Source organism: Clarias gariepinus, chromosome 25 (assembly GCF_024256425.1).
Source record: "Clarias gariepinus isolate MV-2021 ecotype Netherlands chromosome 25, CGAR_prim_01v2, whole genome shotgun sequence".
Classification (NCBI taxonomy): Eukaryota; Metazoa; Chordata; class Actinopteri; order Siluriformes; family Clariidae; genus Clarias; species Clarias gariepinus.
The window spans coordinates 17647336-17672723 of NC_071124.1; the positions used below are offsets into that span (position 1 = coordinate 17647336).

Sequence of the window (25388 nt, forward strand, 5' to 3'; positions counted from 1 at the left end):
AACACAATTCTAGCTGGAGTGTGAAAAAGCCTGCAACAGTTTAATAACAAAAGCTATTGATTCGTGATTGTGCATGTTTTAATGAAGGCATAAAAACTCGAGATTTAATTACTCTTTGCCATGTCTGTCAACTATGCCGCCGGACTGTCGCCCTACGCGGATAAAGGCATCTGTGGACTTCCAGAGGTACCTTGTTTTAGCATTTTAGCTTGCGACTGTGGGCTGGATTTCAAATTACTCACTGCGGGGCTGTGTAGTGCACTAGATAGGCCGCGAAGTCCTTTTTGCGTGCGTACTGTAGTGCACCTCACCTAGCGGACACAGGGAAATTGGGATTGGGCCCTACTTTATTTGACCATTGTAGGTAATGTCGCGCTTGTTAAAACAAATTATTTAATATTCTTCGATTGTTGCACTTGAGTTGGGCACGTGTGGCTAATATTGATCTAACATGGTGTTTTCCTGTTGATGATTCGCACGGTTTTATATAACTGTTAATGCAATTAAATCACGCAAGTTATTGAACCGTATCATAACAATGAAGTATGCAACAGAATATTTGTTTTAAACAAATCTTTAATAGTAATGGTAATAATGATAATTATTATACTGTACACAGCCCTGTTGGATTCGCGAATCTGATTGGTCAGAATCTGTTGATAAATTTGCTCTGACGTTATAGATCACGCTAGTTAGTTATAAATATATGGTTTCTTTAGGTCGCGGCTTAGTGAGGAGATCTCTTAGTGTGCATCGCTTTGTCAGGAAATTAATAATAATAATGTGTAATAAAAACAATTTGATTGATTAACTTAATCATTTAAGTGTGAAAAATATGGAGACAAAAGATCAGGAAGATGTATACACACATACACACACACACACACACATTGACAAAGTCAACTTTTTGATTTGTGGTTTTATATAGAAAAATAAATGAGCTAATGATACAAGGATTCACTCACTTTCCAATTTTACTTTTTCTTTTTTTATTATTATTAACACGATTTTTAAAAAGCATAAGAAAAAAGCTTAACGAGCGCTTACTTGTTACATTCATCAGCCATCGAGGTTGAATAACTTTATTCTGTTTAAAGGAAAAACGGTGGATTATCCTGAAAGAGGAAGACATACTGTAGTTGCTGATATAATTTAATGTTTCTAACCTGCGTAGGGTTCGAAAGAGACCATTCCACCTGTACCCTTCACCAGATTTATGTTCAGGTGTCTTTTACCTCACTTTGTGCACACATACAGTTTCACTTACTATAATTAATTAATTGACAGTAAAAAAAAAAAAAAAAAAAAAAAAACTGTAACCAAAAAAATAAGACCGAATTACACCACTTGTGTCTGAGGAAAAATAAGAAATGTAAAGTGCGCACATTTTATTAAATCAGGATATTTGTAAAATTGTGAATGTGAATCTGGGTATCACCATAATATAATACCAGGTGGTCCCTGTAGAGCCCCATCCCTACAAAACAATGTCAATGTTTTGTCTAAAATGTTATAGAAATATGTGTTTGTTTTTACAATTTTAAAAATATTTATATATAATATTTTGTTTGTTTGTTTTTAGCCATAGAACTGTACTTTAATATCCCTTACAGTCTATATAGACTTAAGGATTAAAGACCAATTGCTTTCTTTTTAACGCTGCAGGTGTTTGACGATCCAGACGAGTTGCGAACTAAAGTGGAGACTTTGGCTCAGTGGATCAGAGACTCGCAGTACATGGTAGTGCACTCGGGCGCAGGAATCAGCACCTCTACAGGCATACCTGACTTCAGGTAACAGCTACATAAACCCCCGCGCTGCTTAAAAACAAAACAAAAAATAAATAAAACTATAATGTTAAGCAGTGTTGTATTTTATTTTTAAAAATTTAAACCAGGTTCTCACACTATCCGAACGCATCTGTTAGCTGATCTATCCATTACAAGCCTATTTATATGTCTAATACTTAAAATCAAGCCTTGCAAAGGTAGGGAATGACCAGAGGTTATCAGTCGGAGAACAAATGTTTTATCTTGTTTCGGCTTTGGTCTTAATTAGTGTGACCTCCTTAGCTTTACTCTGCCTAACATTTCATTTTATATATTGCATGCACAAAAGTAATGTAGAATTATCATGGTTTATCTGATTGGTCACCATGAAGTAATCAGCTGGATGTTTGTCTTGATGTGCTTTTAAATGAAACTGATGTACTATGAAATAGCATAAGATAAGATATACCTTTTTTAATATAAAATATAGACAAAACAGTGTAATGAATGTCTTTTGGTGTACAAATCCAAAAGAAAAACGAAACAATCGTTACACTTTCAAACGAATTGCGCTAGGTTATAATATTGCATAGTTTAAAGTAATGTCATTGCACAATTGCTATTGCACAGAAATTCATGATGATATAACAACAGTATATAAGAGTAATAACAATGGGCATTGTGATGACTGGTTCACTGAGAGCAGCTCTGATTGTACAGTCTAATAGCATCAGGGAGAAAAGACCTTATCACACCTTCGGACAGTTGCGATGTAACAGTCTGTCACTGAAGGAGCTGCTCAGAGATGAACCTGTTTCATACAAGGCGTGAGAGTCATTCTCCAGCAATGATGATACTGTAGCTTAGCTATCATCCTCCTTTTTCCCCACCTCCTGTACAATGTCTAAAGGAATTCAGCTTGTTCAGTCTCTTCCTGTCTACGATAGACCAGCAGACCACCACATAGAAGATGGCTCAGGCCGCCACAGAGTCAAAAAAGGTCTTGAGTAGTGCTCCATCCGCTGTAAATAGAAAACACATTTGATTTTCCTGAACAATTATTTGTCTTTTCTTGAACAAATAATTCTCAGAATTCATTTAGTGTGTTACTCATGAGCATTCACTAGAGGGAGATAGAGTACCTTGGTACCCCTTTAGCTGCCATCTGAACATGACATTCATACCTCGCAGTTTGACCATAAAATTATAACCATGTTTAAAATAAAAAAATAGATTTGATGTTAAGATGTGAAGAACAGCAAGAACATTCCAACCAATTTAAATAACACTGATTAATTGGATCTGAGCTTTTTGCCACTTGACGATTGAGCTTAATGCCGCTAAACACTTTTGGAGATCTTTTTGAATCAGAGCGAAGCTGATTTTTTTAAACCATAATCATTATGCAGCTTTACAGAAATCTGGATTTAGATTTAGTTGTATGATGATGAGATGAATGCTTAAGATGATATAAGAAAGTGGAAACAGACTCAGATCGCATCTGTTGATGAGTGACCTGGGATAGTGGGGTTTAAAACCTTGGTTTACGTTGAATTCAGCTTGAGAGGGACGTTGATATAGCCTGGGAATAGGGGTGAGGATTTGGCGTACAGTGTGTGGCAAGAAAATGAAGAAATAAGAATGTTGCTTTAATTAATAAAACATACTGTATGCTTGATTTTGATATTCAGATGTTGGTTAGTTTAATGTTACAGAATAGGAATGCACCATTGGGTACCATTCTGTCTAACAGTAAGGGCTGCTGTGTTTAAAAATGGCAGGACATCAGCAGATTCATTCATATTTATTCTTCAATAAATATTTATTTATAAATATTTTAAATATTTTTATTACATTGATTTTTGTTAAAAAGTAGTAGTAAAAAACAGCAGTAATTGAACGATCAGTTTGCAACCTGCATCAAGTTCATTAAAATATAATAATAATAATAATAATAATAAATTCATATAATGTCATAATGTTTCTTTGAACTAAATAATTGCGTATTTATTACAACCAATAGCATGAAAAAATGTACATTCTTTCAGAAATAGAGCTAGAAATTTAAATAAATACTTTGCCCCCTGCATTAGAGGCAGAAACTGGCAGAAGGTGTAATAAGGTGTGTAATTACATGTGATTATAGCGCCATTAGGTACAGCGTTTGTGACCCGATTGGTTACAGTGGCATTAGGGGTGGGATCTGTGGTCTAATTGGATACAATGATGTTTGGGACCAGATCATTAGGAAAAGGATCTGTGGTCTGATTGGTAACAGTAGCATTGGAGGAGGGATCTTTGATCTGGTTGGTTACAGTGATATTGGAGGTGGGATCTGTGGTTTGATTTGTTACATGACATTGGAGGTGGGATCTGTGGATTGATTGGTTACAGTGACATTGTGGTGGGATCTGTAATTTGATTGGACACACTGGCGTTTGGGACGAGATCATTAGGGACAGGATCTTTGGTTTGATTGGTTGCAGTGACATTGGGATAGGATCTGTAAGCATATTGGTTACATAAATACGGGCTCTGTGATGTGATTGGATACACTGACGTCTAGGACAGGATCTGTGGTCTGATTGATTACAGCGGAATCAGGTAGAGGATCTGTGGGCATACTGTGTTGGTTACAGTGGCATTGTGCTTGGATCTGTGGTGTGATTTTTGTAAAAGGCGTTCGGGTCAGAATTTGGAGCACTCCGTTAATAAAAATACTGAGGTAATTAAACTATGCTACGCGCTCAGAATTGGGGCAGGAATATAACACCATATTAAACATCCAGGTTCATCACTTTGAAAGCGTGTTCAATGTTTCAGCACATGAAACAACATAAAAACATCTGTTTGAATAAACTTTAAAAATCTGTCACTTGCATTCTGTGTTGTGTGACAAGATTAAAGTAACTTTCAGTTGGAATTTGTTTTCATTTGGAATGCATTTTATAAATGAGTAAAAATATCATTAAAGTAAAGGGAAGGATCTTTGTTAGAAACGTGGAGCTTTGAATGGCTCCTGAAATTAATCTGTATTCAAATTTTTCAAATTTCGAACACATCCCATTCGAAAGCTTCAACTTTCGAACTTGGCCAAAATGCTTTTAATTTGTTTTATTTACAACAAATCTTGCCCTGCGGCTCATCAACACTCATGTCGGTTGTTCTGAAGCTTCATGATAATAAATGAACTTGGTCCACTTACTGCTCTCTAAACATGCAATTGTGTGTGTGTGTGGGGACAGGTTTGCACACAGGAGTGTAAGTGTGTGTCATTAGGCGACGAGATGACTGAAGCTGCTTATTCTGCCTCCAGGGTTCAGGCTCTTAATGTTTCATAGGAGCAAGCAGCTGTCGAATGGAGGCATCCTTAGGTGACAGAGGGATGACGGCGTGCATTTCTCATGCACGCACATACAAACATGCGCACACTCATGCACGCCGTTTGCCAAATATACACACAGGATCCTGAGGTGAACTGGGGAAAAAAAAACACAGAATTATACACAAATGGAGACTCAGAAAAAGCTAAAACAAACACGCCCGCCCACATATGCGCGCACACACACACACAGGTTCCTGAAGCAAGCATAATACACGTATGTTTGTAAGTCAAACGCTTTTATTCTTTCAAGCACCGTACACATGTGAAATATTTTCTCGATGCACTCCACACAAGCAGTTACACATAATCGAATTATAATCAGAAATTCCCTGAAGCAACACACCCGCACGACGTGGACACACGAGTGCTACGTTCAAACCATTTTAGCCTCCAATCTTCAGTGATGTTAGAGAGGAAACGATAATGAATGTCTGAAGCAGTATAGTACTTAAAGTCTAAGGATGGGAGGTTAAAAACATTGCATATGTCTGCACGACTTAATTGAAGTTCTTAAACCTTATTTTCATGTACGGTGTTTTACAGCGAGGGTAATTTGTAGTATTGGATGATTTATGAGGTATTTATATGTGGAGTAATGTAGTGATGTCTCAACCAGTTTTTTTTCGAATGCAGCAAAAGAGAATTTTATAAACTTTTATCCAAAAATGAAAAACATAAAAAAAAAAAACAAGAAACAAGTTACTAAAAGTAACTTGTGAATATTTGAGAGCTCATCTTGTAATTGTAGTCATATAAGTAGTTTCCTCTTCAGGCATTAGTTGTGTATTTATTTAATGATATATTGACATTCCGCTTCTAATATGTTATTGGTGATATAGTAATAAAGATACTCTGGGACGTGTACACACGTCTCGCGTAAAATGCTTAATAGAATGCTCCATGCTTAGTGGAGATGTTTATTTAGCATCTTTGGAAGGATACGTAACTGAATAATGTCTAAAGCATATAATACCTGTAATAACTTGCAGCCTTTTGCAATTAAATAGTGACACAGATCCATATTATAATTTTTATTTATATGCTCTTAATTGTGCAGCACTATACTGTAATTCACAGTCCTGGAATTCTGTACTTTCTCTCCTGGACTCCGCCCTCTATTCACAAAAGGCGCTCGAACACGCCTCCTCTGCAACAAGCTGTTCTAATCTAAGTGATAAACGGAAAAATTAGAAATACAGACAATCTTTGATTAGATAAAAAAATTATGGTTATTGCAATGTAAGAGGAAGAAAACTCTTTAATACACGCTGTTATAACTCAGTTAAGTTCACTGTAACTCTTCATGTCAGAATGTATCACGTCACCCCTTTTTGTAATTATTTATATATTTATTTATTATTTTTCCTATCCCATGCCACATTGTGTTTTATTTCTTAAGTACAACACTCCATGGGTTCTAGTAAATCATGATTAGATACCTTCCATAGGTTCAGTAGGACGCCATGATGGATGCATGATGCACCTCATTCAAACACACTCCATCTAGATCCAAACATCAACACACTGAAGCAGATGACATACATGGGTACTTACACACACGTACGGAGATGCCTTTTTAAAGGTGAAGACTAGACACTTATTGCAACTAGATACATGCAGATGGTTCTGAGATCTCACACACACATGCATACATGCATAGAGAAAAGTGTTGCCTGGGGCCAAAGAGGAGTAGGGCACTCACACAAACAGTGCATAAATTTGTGTTATCAACTGAGTGCAAGGTTGCATTGCCTGAATGCCACAAACTTTTTTTAATTAGTCTAATAGACTAAGTAAATTGTGTTGGCACGGAATACCTTACGAATAGTGTTTTATTATTATTTTTTGAAATCTATACAATTAATGCACTGACACCATTTATCCATAATGTTTCCTCAGTCATATTTGTCAGTCTATCCTGGGAACATTAATACCTTAGGAGCAATTTATCATTACCAGTTCACACACACATGCTGTTAAAGTGAAGAATGAATAACTATTCGCACAGACTGTAACCTGAGTTTGGGCTCGTCTTGATGACGTGAAGTATCATCACAACCCGCTGCTGCATCGTGTTTCGATTGGTTCAGTGTAAAGAAATTAAACCAAAGCAACACTGAGCAAAATTAGAAAGAAATTAATCCGATCCATTGCTTGACAGTATTGAAGGTCAAAGTTTTGTATTAGTAGGTTGATGCATCATCTACCAAGAAATTCAAAAGAAGTAGCAACAAAGCTTTCTTAAAACACGAGTATTTGCAAAGGGCCAACCTCTAGTTCTAAAGAAATTGGTCCAATGTGCCAAAATGTGCAATTTCTCGAATATCCTCTAGGAGCTGGCTCGAGAAGCGAGTGAGTCAATCGCTATAGATTCCCATGTTAAAATACACAACTTTACAGCGGAAAGGAACTTGTTTTTAGCTTGGTACTAAAAAACAAACAAAAAAAAAAAAGATTATTGCTAAATTTCTCCACCAATTGTATGGAATTCATTTTTAATTTAAGTCAATTCAATTCAGTTTTATTTATATAGCTGTTTAAGAGTGGTCTTCATTGTAAAGAAGCTTTACAGAATAAAAAAAATCATGTAAATGTGTATAAATCATAATAATAAGATGGTCCCTGAGGAGCAAGTTGAAGGCAACAGTGGGAAAGGAAAAACTCAAGGAAAAGGAAGAAACCTTAAGAGGAACCAGACAACAAGGGAACAGGGAACCTATTAATCATTTGAGTGATATCAGTTAACTTATCAGGTAAAATTACATTTATTTACTGTATGACATGCATAACTAGGGGCATGGCCTATTTGTTTGACTAGAATTGTTGTAGTCAAACTTACCACAAGAAATAAAGGAGTTGACACGGAACGACTAAGGTAGATAGACGGGTTCCAGCCAGCAGCCAAACTCTGTTTGTTCTGCGCATTTGCCCATTTTTGGATTAACCAGGGTGTACTCTAAATCAGCTCCTCCCAAGATGGTGATAACCAGAGGGTTCACAGTTTAAAACTACCTTTTAGAAAACCCATAGGAGATGTCTCAGAAGCTTTGTCCACTTCCTTTGCAATCTATGCTATTTGCAGAAAATTAATGCAGTTTCTGTTTTCTGCAAAAGATGTTGTGCATTTTTAATAATTTGTTAGACCTTTGATGCTTGTAAGTTTAAATAAGAAATTTGAAAAGTCTGCATCGATTCTGACCCAATGATTGAACTTATTTTCGATTAAATTGCAGAATCTATTCAGTTGCACAGCTTTAGAAACCAGGCTTTTTAAACAAAAACAATAGGCTTCATGCATCAATCTTTGAGTTAAGCTTTAAATGTCTCACAGAACAAACCTCAACAGAAATAAAACAAAAGGTTCTCTGAAGCCATTTTTTTAGTATTCACGTGTCATGGCTGACTTGCTATATGCTATAAAAGGCTTAGTTCATAGAGCGGAAAGCGCAAAATATCCACTAAATTGCCAAAGGTAAGAATTCCCCAAAGGTTGGATTTGCTTTGTCTTTTGACTGCAAGGTCTGCAAAAAAAATATGTGAAATTGAAAAAAATGCTGTTTGTATGCAATGCGTATTATTTAGCAGTTTATACAGTGGAGTCACAACTTCTATATGTGAAGAGAAATAACAGAAGTGAACTTGGTGTTGTCCATCCTGTGCAATGCAATGTAGAGATTTATTGGTTCAGCTCGAAAACTAGAAAAAAGTATTACTGCAACGTTTCTCTCCTACCAGGGAGGCAAAACCACAACAGAGTTTTAAAAATATCTGTTGCCGCTTATGGTTGTCAAGGTGTACTCTAATCACATCAGAACGGCATCTCGATCTCATTCTCACATTTTTTTTTTACTGCTGCCTTGTTCTTCTGTCGTTTTTTAATTCTTTTTATCTCTTTGTTTCTTTTTATCTCATTTCTCCCTGCTGTGGTCGCTCAGTTTCTTCTTCCTCCTTCCGTTCCCCTAAGAAGCTCACATCAGAAAGGCCGTCTGCGCACGAGATCAAGAGAGGGCGCATAAAAAGGAGCAGCATCTAAAAAAACACGCTTTAGTTCTAGTTGCCAGATTTATCATTAAATAGAAGTTGCTGCCTAAAAAGATGCTGTTTTGCAATATGATGTGAAAATTTCTCAATATTTTAGTGTTTCGGGGGGCGTGTACTAAAAAGACTTGAGGAATAGCGCTGAAAGGAGATCTTTATTGATGTTTATCGAGCAAAACATAGAAATGACTAGTAAAATACTATATACTGTAGAAATAAAACATAATAATGCACAAAGAATCCACTATAGGTTAATGTGATTCATCCCAATGTGAGGTGGAGTTTCTGATTTACTTTCTAATATTTCCCCATCTCAAGTGTTCTATTGCTGCTACACCACTGCAACTTACAAACAATATCAATTTGTAAGTTATTAATGAACATTAAACATTTCATGCTTTTTAACCACTTATCATTTTATTCATTTTTATAGAGCATCAATGAGACGCCACATGATGGCAAATGTGGCGAACAATACAATGCAGACGCTGGAGACGTCTTATAAATATCCTATAAATGTCTCCCAAACTCGATTGTCCACCATATGTCGATACATATAATAAAATTTTAAAAGTCTTTACGTTTGAAGATATTCGCAAAAAGAAATATTTGGGAGGGGAGACGTAAGATGAGTAACAGGACACATCAAGATGGTTTTTGGAATTTTTGTCTGTCTGTTTGTTTGTGCACGCATCATGTAATAACTACTAATTGAATTTTAATGGGGTTTCCACAGGTGCATTTGGCTAAGCTTGCGGTAACATTTAGGTAACATATAGGCATAGATATGCTTCTTTGAAATTTGAATGGAAAACGCCATTATGAAAAAAATAATTATCTTGAAAACCAATCTCACAAGTTTATTCATAAACATTTTAGTTAATTCCAAATTTCAACAGATGCCGCTGTACATTTTTAAAAACTAATGCGTTTATGAGTGTGCAATTAAATTCCATGTGAACAAAGTCTAGTTTGAGTTATTAGAAGATATTGCTGACTATTTGTTTACAGTTTTAGAATTTTTTTTATTGATTTGTAAAAAGTAGTGTTCTTTGGATATTTCATTTTTTAACCCTTAAGTAAAATCCACCTTTTTCTAAGTAAGTCTCAGGACATGACAGGATCATTCGGGGCATGACTGCTAAACCTTTGTCCGGTGATGTTTTAACATTATAGCCATTAGATTCCAATTTAGGTTACAATTTTTACTAAAGATGAAAGTATTAGTATTATAGTATTATAACTTGTGTTTCAGTGCATGCTTTGGCATTAACAATATATGTACAGTACTGTGCAAACATCTTGAGCCACTCCTTATTTCTATATTTTTCCCTTCTAAAGAACCAGACTTTGTTGTTTTTTTTTTATGTAGACTTGAGGAATAGTTCCCCAGGCTTCCTGAAGGACTTTTTGGCTTTCATTTTCAGTCCAGTACCGATACCTGAGCAGTTTCAGAGGAATCACTTTTATTTGTTAAGACACACTTGAATGACCTATGAATTATTTAAGCAAACTTTACAGCACTTTCTAGCAATCAATTAGTATATTGGTGATGTTGATTGCTGAGTCATTGGAACAGATGAAAGGGGAAATGAGGTTGCTGCTGAAGCTGTTACCTAAATAACCAATTTTTATTTTATATTTAAGCATGTTGCAGTAAACCGCTTATTTCTCTTTAAATTTCAAAATGATTTTGTCAATTTAATTTTTTTCTTGGAAAAGAATTCAATAATTTAAAAAGAATTGAGGGTTGGCTCAAGGCAAAGGATGTCTTGTGCTCTATGGTCCACCCTGAGGAGGAACAAGCACAGAGGAAGGAAAGAAAAGGAGAAACTTGGAGAGAGAGAAAAAGTTAAACTCATATCAGACAAATTATTTGAATAGTTTAATATTATATACAGTTTAAAACAATATTAGATTACTTTAAGTATTAGATAACTTAACTAGAGTATAAAATTAAATCGAAACTTTCTTCTCCACTTCAGCAGTTTAAGAAGAAGACTTTGCTTAATCACTGTAGTATCGTCTATAAAACTCCAGCATGTCCTAGTTTCATAAACGCTGACCTAGAAGCACACATGCTGATGTTTGATGTATGCTTGTGTGTGTTTGTGTGTTCATGCAGGGGCCCGAAAGGCGTCTGGACGATGGAGGAAAAAGGAGAGAGTCCTCAGTTTGACACTACGTTTGAAGACGCTAAGCCGAGTTTGACTCACATGGCGCTGCTGCAGCTGCAGAGGGCCGGCTACCTCAAATACCTCATCAGCCAAAACGTGGACGGCATTCACCTGCGCTCGGGTTTCCCCAGGTAATCAACAAAACATTAAAAATCTATTATACAATATCACTTTACTATAATTTTATACTCTAGTTAAGCCATCACATTCGCAAAACTGATTGGTCATAATATATATATATTTTTTTTATGTAAAGGCAACTGTGAGTAGTTCCAGCTCCAATTGCCTTTGTGAGCTGTCAATTATGCAATTGAATCGATCTTTTGTAAGTCGGTCCGTTTTTAATTACGAATTTATTCACACTCTTCACAATTATTTAGGTAAACTTGTGGATGTCTAATGGCCTAAAATTGTAGAGATCCGTGAAACTATACTATATTACCACTTATTCATGAAAACTTCTTGCTTTTTCTGCAAATACTTGCTTTTTGGACAACACCACCATTCTCATAACAGCATGTTCTAAAGTGTTCTTATGAAAAGCGTCTTCAAAATAAACAAAAACTGAAAATGGTAAAAATACATAATAAATACAAATTTCATACATAGATCATTTCACATTAAGAACCCAGAACACCCTGCATGCTTAGCATCAGCTCTGTGAGTTTGAGCAGTGTCGATTTCCTGTCCTTCCTCTTCACCTCTACCACTCGTGTCTCTGACACATGACTCTCTAAGTCGAACATGAATGCAAATCACAATATGACAGATTTGGATTTGATTTGTTTTGACAGCTCTCATCGTTCAGGTGAGCTCACAGCACCGCGTTTTCCATTTCTGCACACGGTCTTGTGATTAGCGCCGCTTCAGCTCCGCGTTCCCCCTCCTGGGTTGCTGTTAACGATGCCGTGCTCTTGATTATAACTTTGCAGGTATAATCATCTCGAGACCAAACATCCTCTGCGGCCCGAATACAAGTTCAGGCGCTCAGCTGAACACATTAACATGCGGAAATGTGTTTGTGATGAGAATGAGATGAGTGGAAGATGTCAGATGCTTGTTTTTTTTCCTATTTTTTATCTTTTTAACTGTTTGTGCTCTTCTTCTATCTGTGTATAACTCATTAGCATTCTCTCTTTCTCTCTCTTTTTCAGGGATCGATTGTCTGAGCTTCACGGGAACATGTTCATCGAGGAGTGTGAGAAGTGCGGCAAGTGCGTTTCTGATTTCTGCCTCATCTCTTTATCAGTATTATTTTCCACTGTAAAAATAATTTTCCATTCTGCTGAGATTTTTTCCCCTGTTTTCTAACTCACGGTGCTTCTCTCTTTTGTCTCTCTTTACTGTGCTTCTCTCAAGGCTGTTTCCTTGAAGCACCTTTTTGTCCTGCCTGTATCTCTAACCTTCCTGCTGTTTCTTTCTTCTTCTTTTTTTTTTGCATGTACCTGTTTGTCCTGCTGTTTTACCCCTGCAGTATCTCTTCTGTATGTTTTCAGACAGCACAATTCTTACCAGTGTGTGTAAATAAACCCATTACTATAGCTGACTGATACCTGATACCTTTATGGTTTAGGGTTGCAAATTTTGCACTACTTCAACCAGTAGTTAAATACATCAACAATTAATAATAAGTTTATTATTATGATGATTATTATTATTATTATTATTATTATTATTATTATTATTATACAAAAAACACATTTTCTACAGTTAGTTTTTTATTTAAACCTAATTATTTTTATTTTTCTCTTATTTAAAAAAAGGGAAAAATATAATTTAATTGTATACAGACCTCTTATTCAAAAAAAAAATCCAGTACAGAAAACATGCAGTTCCTCATATTACCACTAGGAGCTGGCTTCTAATAGAAGTCAATTTCCATAGTCCCCAAACTACATACACAAACATATTTACAATATACACAAACATGTTTACAGCCTGGTACAAAAAAAAGGGGGGAGGCCTTTTTGGTCTTTGCTTTTTTTCTAGTTCCGCTTTTCAGCTTCTGCCAATGGCAACCACCATCTTAAAAAAAACTACTGGGTACCCCGTAGTGGCACAGCAGCAACCAGCTTTCATTGCCGCTATCATCCGGAGATTGCAAGTCTTTATTGATGCTGTAGCCTTCTGCAGCAGGAGAGCGAAATTTGTGCTCTTTCAAGGGATGGGTTGCATTCTAGCACTTTCACATCAATCATGGCAATATCAACCAATCCTGGGTGTCTGTGAGCTCATGCAACTGGAAGGAGTAGATAGCGCCATCCTCCAAGTGGGCTACGCCACTCCCTACGGTGCATGAGCTTCCTGGTATAGTGTGTCCTGGAGGAAAAAAACTGATAGCATTTAGCGATAGTAAAGGGTTGCTATCCGTTATTTCTAACAAAATTAGGGGACGCGGAAATAATTACAAATAATAATAATAATTTATTAATGACCAATTGATCAAAACAAAAACTAGTTCCAGTTTAAAAAGAAATAAAGTTATGGTATGACACAGACTCATCTATAAATAGCCCTCCCCTTCACATGCTTTTGTGAAATATTCCTGAACATATAACATTGATGCTGTTAAACGGTCGCTTTACTGAAAGGGTTTTAAAACAACAGCGGTCAGTTTCTTATACAGAATCACAGGAGGCCCTGAGCCTATCCCAGGAGACTTGGGGCACCAGACAGGGTACACCCTGCCTGGGGTTCCAGTCCATCGCATAACGCACGCACACGCACACACTTACACGCTCATTTACACACTACGGGCAGTTTGTAAACGCCACTTAGAATAATCTGCATGTCTTTGGACTGTGGAAAGAAACCGGAGAACCCGGGGGTAACTTTCTATTCATGGGGAGAACATGCAAACCCCATGTGCACAGAACCCGAGGTGGGAATAAACCCCGGACCTTGGAGGTGCAAGGCGGCATGCTAGCTTAGCGGTTAGCACTGTTTGGTACTGTATATTAATATACATATTGTTCTTCACAAATTGTCATGTTCAGAACTTTTTGAATTTCCATTTTCATCAGAAGTAAACGAAACAGTACGTCTTGTTTTCTGTAATCTGTAAAAAACTACAAGTTCCACAAAAGCCCCTGGAAAAATCAAAAACATAAGTATGAACAGAAAGTTTACATTTAAGTTGGCCCTCAAATCCTTCTTCCCTATTCTGCTTCTAATTGACTTAGTCATATCAGCACACGCACAGAAGTTGTTATTTAAGACCCAGTTCCCCCAGAAGGTCGTTTTTCAGAGCCTTGCTTGGGGTCACACAGCCGCAGTGACTCTGTATCTCCTTGTTTACGCCCTCGTTCCCTGGGGAGCCAGACATCCGCCTGGAGCTCCTTGGCATTGCTCTCTCTCTCTCTCTCTTTCTCGCCTCTGCCAGGGTTACAGAGCTGGAAGATATCAACCGCTTCACTAATGCAGAAAGATAAGCTTCGCAAATATTTTTTAAATGTTATCCGCGTGATGTCTGATCGATATGTACTTGTCTACACTATAATTAGTGTTCTGAACTCATGCAACAGCTAATTTGTGATTAAAATATTTGTTCTTACTGCAAAAAGAGGATGCTTGCGCAGTCCATAAGATATTAATTATAAGAAGTAACACTCTTCAGATTGTGCTCTGATACAAGAATAATGAATGCCGGAGTAGGCATACTCATTTAAAAAGTGCCTTGCACTTATTAAAATGTTTTCCTCCGTCTTGCTTGGAATTTTCAGGGTCACTCTCTTGAGGCTGTGCATGTATTCGTTATACCATTATGCAGAAAATAAAGTTTTTCTCTCCTGATGTAGTAGAGGCCGCTGCTCAATATGAGTCATATGAGTAGTCTCTTCTTTACGCTAACCTTTACAACTGTTCTTTCCTTTTAAATACCTGTTTTATGATTGCCCCGGCTGACTTGCTATGTGTTTTTAAGCATTCAGGTCTAGACAAGGTCACAGCATTGTGGGCTTTGTGATTTCACAGGCAGTATGTGCGTGAAAAGGTAATTGGGGTCATGGGTCTGAAACCCACAGGACGCTACTGTGAAGGCACTCGATCCAGAGGACTCAGAGCCTGCAGGTGAGTGGGCTTGCACGTCTCCGTTATTAATTTGTGTGCGCGTGTGTGTTGTGTGTGGTTCAATGCATCTGGTCTGTGTGTTGGCAGAGGGAAGCTAATCAGCACTATTCTGGACTGGGAGGACTCGCTTCCTGACCGGGATCTGAACCGTGCAGATGAAGCCAGCAGGTAGGTGTGTGTGGGTGTGTGTTTGTGTGTTAAAGCCAAAGACAAGGCTGTCAGTGTGTCCCATTGGGCACCGTTAAAGGCCATGCTTTTACATTTTAATCAGCACTCATTAAACCCATACCGGTACACTATTTTGTTATTTTATTATGTTATAAGTTAGATCTAGGGGTGGTTCAGTGGTTAGCACTGTAGTCTTGCACCTCTCAGTTCAGGGTTCGATTCCCACCTCGGGTTTGCTTGCATGGAGTTTGCATGTTCTCCCCGTGCTCGGTGGGTTTCCTCCGGGTGCTCCGGTTTCCTCCCACAGTCCAAAGACATGCGGATTAGGTTAACTGGCGTTTCCAAAATTTCCTGTAGTTTGTGAATGAGTATAAGTGTGTGTGCCCTGCAATGGATTGGCACCCAGTCTAGGTTGTCCCCCGCTTCGTGCCGTAGTTCCACCGTGATCCTAATCACTGGATGAAGTGATGGAGACGATGAGTGAGTGAGATCTAGGGGCAGGGGTAGCTCTGTGTTTAAGATGATCACCTAATCAGAAGGTCCCCTCAAGCCCCATCACTGCCACCAAGCTGACCAGGGTTCAAGGTCTTGCCCCCTCCACAACTCATTTCATAAAGGTACAGAAGGGGACAAGTTTAAAGGCCCCCCCCCCCCCCCCGTAACCTCTTATGACCCGAAATTCCTCATATCATCTCCCAACCATTGAGCAGATTTTAAAACGATAAAATATGAAGAAAATAAAACCATAAATTAATATGCTTACTGTGAACTAATAATGTTATGTGCTAAAATGCCTCTTGCCTACACATAAATGTATATGTTTATTATTATCAAATATGATGATAGTATTATAATGAGCTGTAGTCATGTGACAGCCGTCGAGACCATTAATAAAAATTCTCATGTAATGTTTATTTTTTGCCATGAGTTTGTCATGTAATACAAAAATGTTTACAGTAAATAAATATTGTAAATAAATAGCATAATCATCGTTTTTAGATATTTATATATGAAATATGATTTTGACGATGAACAATTACACAAACAAATTTAATTATAAAATAAGCAATATAAAAATATACATGTTGTTATATGAAAAAAAAATTATTTCAGGGTGCGATTCGTGGCAGGAGGGCATTTTAGCGCATAACACTGGACAGTGTAGCAGATAGGTTCTTGGTCAAGCCCTGGGCACAGTTTCTTTACAGTGCATTGACTTAATATTGCTGAAATAGTGGGAATAAAACTGTGATGAATAGCAGTTCAATTAAAATTTTATGCCCTTGATTCAGTACAGCTTAATTAATTTTCTATAATAGCTGTTAATATAGGATTTAAAACCTGAAACAAAAATAATAAGTGCAAAATTTTTTTAGGCAAGACGATGCCTAAAAGGTTTACGCATACAAGCTAACATTTTTTGGTTATTTATTTCTAAGACTTTTATTTGGTAATCTTGACAGAGTAATTATAACTTGGAGAGGCAGTTTGTGATTTCAGCAGCAGCATGTCTATTGCATGACTGTTAAAGGTGCTACAGTATATTACGCCGCTTTAAAATGAGACATTTGAGATGCGCAGTGCGAAGGTGGTATAAAAAGTGTACATCATGTAAGTCCGACCTCTAAATGGAGTGCCCAGCATGTGTGTGCGCTTGTGTGTCCTGATATTTTATTCATATGTGAGTGAAAGTGCCATAACCATATGTGAGGTCATTTAGAAAAAAAGCTTAGAAGTGTGTGTGTGTGTGTGTGTGTGTGTGTGTGTGTGTGTGTGTGTGTGAAGCACATTCAAGGGCTTTGCACTCAAACAGGTCAAAGTGCACCCCGTCTCTTACGTTTTTTTATTCTGCAAGCAGATCAGCCAATATATTTCAATTTTCATGCAACAGAATGATTGAAAATTATTTTGCATGCGTGTGCAGACGAGCTGACCTGGCTCTTACCTTGGGTACGTCTCTACAAATTAAGCCCAGCGGTGATCTGCCTCTTCTGACCAAACGTACCAGAGGCAAACTGGTGATAGTAAACCTTCAGCCAACCAAACACGTGAGTCATCATGCACACACATGCAAATACACTCACCTGCTTATTAGGTGTGTAATTATAAAGGGAGCGAGTGCTCGCTCTATTTTCAACACTCTCGAGCTATTCATGCATTCCTCGCACGTCCCTCTCTCTGTTTCTCTCATTGTAAGATTATCATCTTGCTTTATTTGTTCGTTATTGCATATTTACAGGCGGCTCCATGAATCATGCAGTTGTGGTCAGAAGGTTACAGAAACTCCTCGTGAACATCGGAATGTGTTTGGTGCACATGTTTCTTTTTGCGTTTTTCTTACCCTTAGATCAACACAGTCTCATTATAAATTATACATACAGGGTCAAAAATATACAGATGGCACACCTTAACCTTAAAAGTAACACGTATGGAATTAGGTAATTACGCAACAACAACAAAAACAACAACAAAGTTGTTATTTTAAGACACAGAGGTCAGCCTTTCTGTAATAGTTCTTGCAAGAACAGTATTGTCAAGTGCATTTGCAAAATCAAAGCAACATAATGAAACTGGCTCTCATGAAGGCCATCCCAGGAGGGCAAGACCAAAACCTACCCCTGCCGCAGACGAGAAGTTCAAGTTAGAGTTATCAGCCTGAAAAATGACCAATTAACAGCACCTCAGATTAGAGGTGTATGTATGTATGTATGTATGTATGTATGTATATATATATATATATATATATATATATATATATATATATATATATATATACAGTGGAACCTCGGATTACGAGCTTAATTCGTTCCGGAAGTGGGCTCGTATTCCAAAACACTCTTAAACCAAATTTAATTTTCCCATAGGAAATAATGGAAACTTAAATTATTCGTTCTACAGCCCAAAAAAATAAATACATAAATATAATTAATACAAAATATAAAGTAAAAATAAAACAAATTAACCTGTACTTTACCTTAAAAAAATGTAAAATTAAACCCCGACAGATAAGGGTTTTCGTTTGTGCATGCAGAGTGTATGTGTGTAAAATGTGCGCGCATACACACACACACACACACACACACATTACCGGATAGACCGTTTTTAAAACCATTTAAAAATTAGCAAGGAACATTCCTAGTCACACTCACGTGAGCACATACTAACAGGATCACTGCTGTAAGTAAAACAACAACAACAACAAAAAACAAATTAAACAGCTCCTCACCTTTAAAAACAATCGCGACAGAGAGGAGTTTGTGTGTTTATTTGGCAACCTGAGAGGAGGGGGGATGAAGGGGGGCTCGCTCGCGTTTACAGCTCCCTTTCTCTCAGGTTGCCAAATAAACACACAAACTCTTCTCTGTCGCGACTGTTTTCAAAGGTGAGGAGCTGTTTAATTTTTGTTTTTGTTGTTTTACTTTACAGTAGTAATCCCGTTAGTATGCACTCACGCGAGTGTGACTAGCGATTTTCCTTGCTAATTTTTAAACGGTTTTAAAAACAATCTCTCCGTTAATGTGTGTGTGTGTGTGTGTGTGTGTGTGCACGCGCACACGCACATCTCACACACACACACACACAGCGCGTGTGTGTATTCACCCAGCAGGAGAGACGATTACCTACAATTCTGCTGCAAGAGAGAGAAAAACCGTTGGCTCACTTGTGATGACGTAACGCTCGTTGTTAAAACAAGAAGCGCATGCGTGAAACATGATACTCGGTGCTCGTTAACTAAGACAATGCTCGTTTTTCAAGTAAAAAATTATTAAAAATTGTTGCTCGTCTTGCAAAACACTCGTTAACCACGTTACTCGTAATCCGAGGTTCCACTGTATATATTTACAGTGAGGTCAATAAGTATTTGATCACCCTGTGATTTTGCAAGTTCTCTTACATGGAGTGGTCTACAATCTAAAAAGAAAAATCCGGCATATATATAATATATAATATATATATATATACATATTCATGATGGTTCACAGAGTTCAGTTAAAAATATTAGATTTCCTGGCACAGACCTGACTTTTAAGCACAATCCACCAATTCTCTATAGGGTTAAGGCTCTGTAAGTTTTAAGTTGTTTTGGTTTATCAATTCCACAATCAGAAAAAAGGCATTTGTCTTGCATTATAACAGCCCCAAAAGATGATGCTGCCACCACCATGCTCAACAGCTAGTACAGTGTTTGTTTATTCCTTTAAACCTTCCTCTGGTCAAAACTTACTTCAAGAAGAAAATTACACTGGGAAAGGCATTTAGGGTCTTGTACTGTAGCATCACTTACCTAATAATCAAAGATGTGTAATATATAAAACTATGTGTTAATTAAAAAAAAAAAATTATTATTTAAACCTTCTTCTAAACCTTTATGTATTATTTGTGTCCAGAAAAAGTCCCGTTCAAAAAATTTCTTGAAAGCCCAGTATCTCGAAAACGTTCATAATGAGTGTAAATGAATAGATTGAGACACATTTTGAGCTTAAATAGTCAAAGACTGTGTCCAAGTTTTTATTAATTAATTTTTTCAAAAACTTTAGAAATATTGGCACTTTTGTGTTGAGAAGCAAAATAAAAATACAGGATACATGATGAACATATAATACAAAAAACCAAACAAATACAAATAAAAAAACAAAACAAATACAGACCTGAAGAAGGTACATTTGTTTTTGCTTGTTTCTTTGTTTGAGAAATTTGGCCAGAAATCAGGTTGCAGTAGGCTTTGTAGGATGCAAATTTTTACTTTCATGCTGTTGAGTGTCGAGATATGAAGCCGGTTGCATAAGCAAGTAGTCAGATATGATAATGTTATTCACAGTGCAATACGTTTACAAGGTTTTTTGATTGATCATTAGTTACTTATTCGTCAGGGTTGCAATGGTTTAAGTTTGGATACTTGTTTGTGCACGTATTAAGAACTAGGGTATAAACTAAAGTGAACCAGACCAATGTGTGTATATTTATTTACATCATTATAAGTCCAGTGCCTATTCCTGTCCATCTTATAAAGAATGTGATTTGTTTCTTAAACCACATCCAGTATGATCCAGGTGATCAGGGTGGTAATTAGTATATTGGTGATGCTGAATGCTGAGTGATTGGAATAGACGAGAGGGGAAATGGGGTTTCTGCTGAGGTTGTTAAATAAATTGTACCTTAAGGCACTTTGCAGCCTGTCACAGTAAAACAATTGTTCCAATTTCTTTAAATTAATTTATATTTCATTTAGTTTAATATAAAGAAATGAGATGTGGCTAAAGACTTTTGTACAGTGTCGTATAACAGACAAGAAGTTAATGTTACAGAAATGTAAGCTGTCTAGATACTGACACTATTACATGATTCCAGGACAAGCACGGCCACCTACTTATTCATGGTTACGTAGATGAAGTCATGGGTCAGCTGATGAAGCTCTTGGGTCTGGAGATCCCAGAGTGGACGGGGCCAACGCTGTGCGAGTTCTCAGGGGGCGACGCGGACATCCTGCCCTACGGCGCCTGGAAAAAGGAAGTCAAGATCGAGCTAGAGATAGAAGAAAAGAAAGAACCTGTGGTGAAGAGGAAGACGCCAAAGAAGGACAATGATGGAGTGGTCAAAAAAGAGAATGATGATGGAGGACTGAAGAAACCATGTAGGTTGGTGGTGGGTGACGATAAACTAGACACAGTCAGTGAGCTTAAAAGAGTCAATGACAAATCTGAGTCTGAACTCTGCTCTCCTTCTGTGGGTGAAGCTAAAAAGCCACGAAATGACACGCCATTGTTGTAGATCTTCTGTTTTATTTTTGTTTTGTTTTTTCCTTGAAAATCTCAGTGCAAAAACCAGCAATAAAATCTCAGGCAGTTTGTTTACTACATAATAAATCTCCTAGACAGCCAGTGTGTCTTAAACCGGCTTTTACACTGTATGTTTTTTTTTTTAAATCTGGGTTTTGCTGTTGCTCATAAAAATCGCACATACCTATAGAATCCTTTGGCCGTGAATTGAAAGAGGTGTTTTTTTTGTTTTGTTTTTTTTCATTTTATGGCATCCTCATTAGGTAGCAATTACAACAAATGCCAGCAGACAACAGTTATGGCAGTGACAAGTTTTTATAAAAAAAAAATTAAAAAAAAGGTGGGTAATTAAAAAGCCATCAATATGAGTACACAAACTCATCAGAAAACTAAAAGTACAAGATAAGTAAAAATATGGTAAAACATAATCGTCAGATCCGTATTACCTCAAGTTTACATTGAAAATTGTTTCTTGTTTATATGAACTTGTTGTCTGCTCAAGCGTAGTCATTTTCTTCAGTCGCACATCTATCGTCCAAACATCTTGGTGTATAATCTGATGTGATCTCACAGTGTGTTACAGATTTCATTAGGATCATGTTGTAAGCTTTTTAAAACATTGAAGCTCTCGTCCTGAAGTGCATAGTGCAATAAGATGTGATTTGCTTGTACAGAGTGATACAGACGCCATTCCTGATTGCAATGTAAAGCATCTTAAGTGCACCAGTAGCTGCTTGGTGATGTCACGTTCAAGGTGGTATAAAGTTTACTTTGATGTAGAGAGTTAGAGTGTCTGGTTAAGCGGTGTTCAAATACCCAAAGCCTGAGTACTAGAGCTCTGAGCATTACTGCTGATTTCTACTTCTACAAAATGTCTAGTTAAGTCAGGTTTCAAGGCTGGTGAGCAAGCAAAAAAAAAAGAAAAAAAAAAGAGTAATACATGCATGTTGCAGTGTTTGGTGCTCAACTGAAGTGCTGTCACTCTCAGGAGAACCTCGGCGTGCTCATGCCACATGCTTGTGCGTCTGCGATACATGACACACTGAGCTGAAATTAGGTTAAACACCCTCATAGTGTCGATTCAAGATGTCGTTTAAACTGTTTCAGCACTGTGGACTTTGAAAACTGCAGAATAACAGAACAGAGAGAGTGTGAGAGTACTACCTTTATTTTGTACCTACATACAATCCCCTGCTACACTTGTCTCAGTGTTTCACAACTAGTACTTGGACACAGTCACAGTAGAAAGTTTGGTCAGTGTGCTAGAGCCATGATCGAATAATGCTGATTCATGTCTAAAACGCGGGCCTCCCAGGAACTCCTTTAATTCCCCAAACATGTACGAATGGTTTGGAGCGAGGTCAGGACTGTACAGTGGATGTGGCAACTCCCAGCCGAGTTCCTTAAATGTGCAAGTGGTGTTCATGAATGATTGTGTGTAAAGTTCCCACAGACAGATGCATCTCTTTCACAAGTTGACAGCAAGTTATTCGTCAATTGTTGAGGATCTGGCGTTCCCTTAGCTGAATTTTCACAGGAACAACCCCAAGCCACCTCAGACAGGATGATCATTCACAGACGTACAGCCTTTGCCATTAGATATTTTACTGCTGCTAAGAGTCTCATTACCGTACTGTGCTTAAAATCTTCTTCTTTTTTTTAACGTCTTCATTTGCAAGAAATTTTATCACATGTCCTGGTTTGACTTGAATCCCCCTTGTATTTGGATTTTTTTATGTTCCACATTCTCCCATCTTATTAAGCCGGGTACAATGTGGATTGCATATCGAAGACAACTGTGACACTTTTTTTTTAAGTTCTACTTCCAGCAACAGCAACGCACCAAGACCCACCCCCCTCAAAGGCATGTTGCTGTATTCAACTTATTTCAGATGAGGAAAATATTGGAATTATTATTATTATTTTATAATCTTTCAGTGCTTGACCTAGAAAGTAGAGAAAATCACACACCTCCATGTTTGTCTTTGGTTTCGGCAACAATCTAGCTTGGAAACTGTGATAAGTGATGTACAGTATATTTACCTCCTTGTAACAGTCAGCTTTTTACACGACATTATAGCTTTAACAAGTGAATATAACTGTATGTTGATTGATTCGATGTTCCCTTGGTGAATGTGGAATTCCAGTGTAGGAATTCTGAGGATTTTCTCCTCTAGTCAGATGTCAGGAATCAGGAGCTACGAGCTCTAGTCCTATGCAGCACATATTGTGTGTGCATCTTGTAAGAAGTATAAATCAGTCTTTAGGTGTGTTTCTACTACAGGAACCAGGTAATGTTTCAGGAACTTCAGGACATTCCTACAAGAAGGACCAGAGCTTATTATATTTCCTGCTCCAGGAATTAACATGACTGATTTCTCAGAGTGACCAGCTTGCCTGACTAGCCTGGAATAATAATAATAAAATAAAAAAACCTGCATGTAGCTAAGAAATTTTTGCACCTGGTAAAGCAGACTGATTTAACAAAGGTTTAGTTTCTACAAAAAACATGCAACATTCTTCTGTTGATGCATGAAGTTTTGCTTTTTGTGTTCGCTCCATTGATGTTAACATGTTTATTCCACAAAGCAACAGCAATAATAAACAGCAAAAGTTTCACAGTTTAGTTCCTTCGGAGGTTCCTGACACACAAACTTACACCAACTGATGATAGGAAATATTGGAGGCCAGCTTTAGGAGTGCATTCCAGAATGAAATTGCTCCCATAATGCAACATGTGTGTTTTGTTGTTATATGAGCTTTGCGTGGACACCGGAAAACAGCAAGACCACATCAAATGTTCCAACTAAACACATTTGCTATTTCTTTTCAGTGACAAGTGATTGTTTTATATATTTAAAAAATATCATGTGATAAGTCAAACTTTTTACAATAAATGTCTTTAAAATAACGAATATCTTGAGTAGACTGAATTGAAGTTTGTGTGTGCGCGTGTGAAATAAAACAACCAGATAGCTTAAACCAAATCAGAATCTAATTCAGCATACAGAATTAAATCTCTCTTGAGTAAAACACACGACCTTAACAAAACCAACAAAAGCAAGTGGTCACATTTTTTCTTTCCAAAAGAAAGAATTTCCAGTATTTTCCAATATAACACCCCACACACACACACACACACACACACTCAGCTGGTGTGGGAACCGATGTGCAGTGCTCTCGAGGAGTGTGGCAGATGTCAGCAAGGTCAGCTGGCTCAGATTTTGCGAGATTGCTTCCCAGAGAGCATGACTGCTGGCTGCTGTGATGAACACATTTTTTTTAAGGACCTTGAGAGCTCCTTCTATAAAAAGTTTAATCACAAGGGGAAAACTTTCAGGCTTTTGAGACTCTTGTAACTTAACAGCCATCTGAGTGAATGGAGTGTTCTTTTTCATTTCAGCAGCAGTTGTACCGTCTAGAACCCAAATTCCACTTCTCGATAGCTTTGTTTATGCATTGAATGGTTTGGGAGCACTTCTTACCTAAAGCTCTCTTTCACATTTGTTCTTTTTCCTTTGCAGATAAATTACCCACTTGTACACAGTTGTACAAAATGTAAAAAATAATATAAATTCTTCTTTGTTGGAGAAACTGTTGTATGTTACTCTCAGGGTGTTGAGAAAAAGCCCACCTTCTCCATTCCATCAATCATAGTGACACAAAAAAGTTGTGGACCTCTGTGAACTTGTAGGGGGATAAAGGCTCAAAGCTACGGTGGTGGAGAAGTGCAGAACAAATAAACAAAAGCGAACACAAAATAACTAATCCAAAATCAAAATGACTAATTCAAAATCATTATAACAAACTAAAATACACAAATTAAAGGACACATTGTTATTTTGTTTTTTAATGTTCTTTTGTTTTTATTTTGTTTTTGGATTTGTTATCAGGGGTCCATTCTTCGTATGTCGCTTGACACATCCGAGATGAACTAACACATCTAAGATGAGATCATCGTGCTAATTACGATCTGGCTAAGTCAATTCTTCGAGCTCACCTCTTG

General features: G+C 37.3%; 1 protein-coding gene across 1 annotated transcript; it reads left to right on the forward strand.

The window, feature by feature from the left end:
• sirt6 (sirtuin 6) lies at positions 1-24293 on the forward strand. Its single transcript, XM_053487193.1, has 8 exons — positions 1-186; positions 1666-1793; positions 11318-11500; positions 12524-12583; positions 15342-15437; positions 15525-15605; positions 17530-17653; positions 20955-24293. The coding sequence occupies exons 1-8, from the start codon at positions 121-123 to the stop codon at positions 21372-21374; spliced, it is 1158 nt and encodes a 385-aa protein (XP_053343168.1). The 5' UTR covers positions 1-120; the 3' UTR covers positions 21375-24293.
• Positions 24294-25388: the final 1095 nt, after the last annotated feature.

Excerpts from the sequence above, each read along its gene's own strand:
- sirt6 (XM_053487193.1), top strand. The coding sequence starts at position 121 with ATGTCTGTCAACTATGCCGCCGGACTGTCGCCCTACGCGGATAAAGGC. Across the intron at positions 15,438-15,524 it reads AGAGGACTCAGAGCCTGCAG|AGGGAAGCTAATCAGCACTA; the intron begins GTGAGTGGGCTT and ends GTGTGTTGGCAG. Across the intron at positions 17,654-20,954 it reads ACCTTCAGCCAACCAAACAC|GACAAGCACGGCCACCTACT; the intron begins GTGAGTCATCAT and ends ACATGATTCCAG.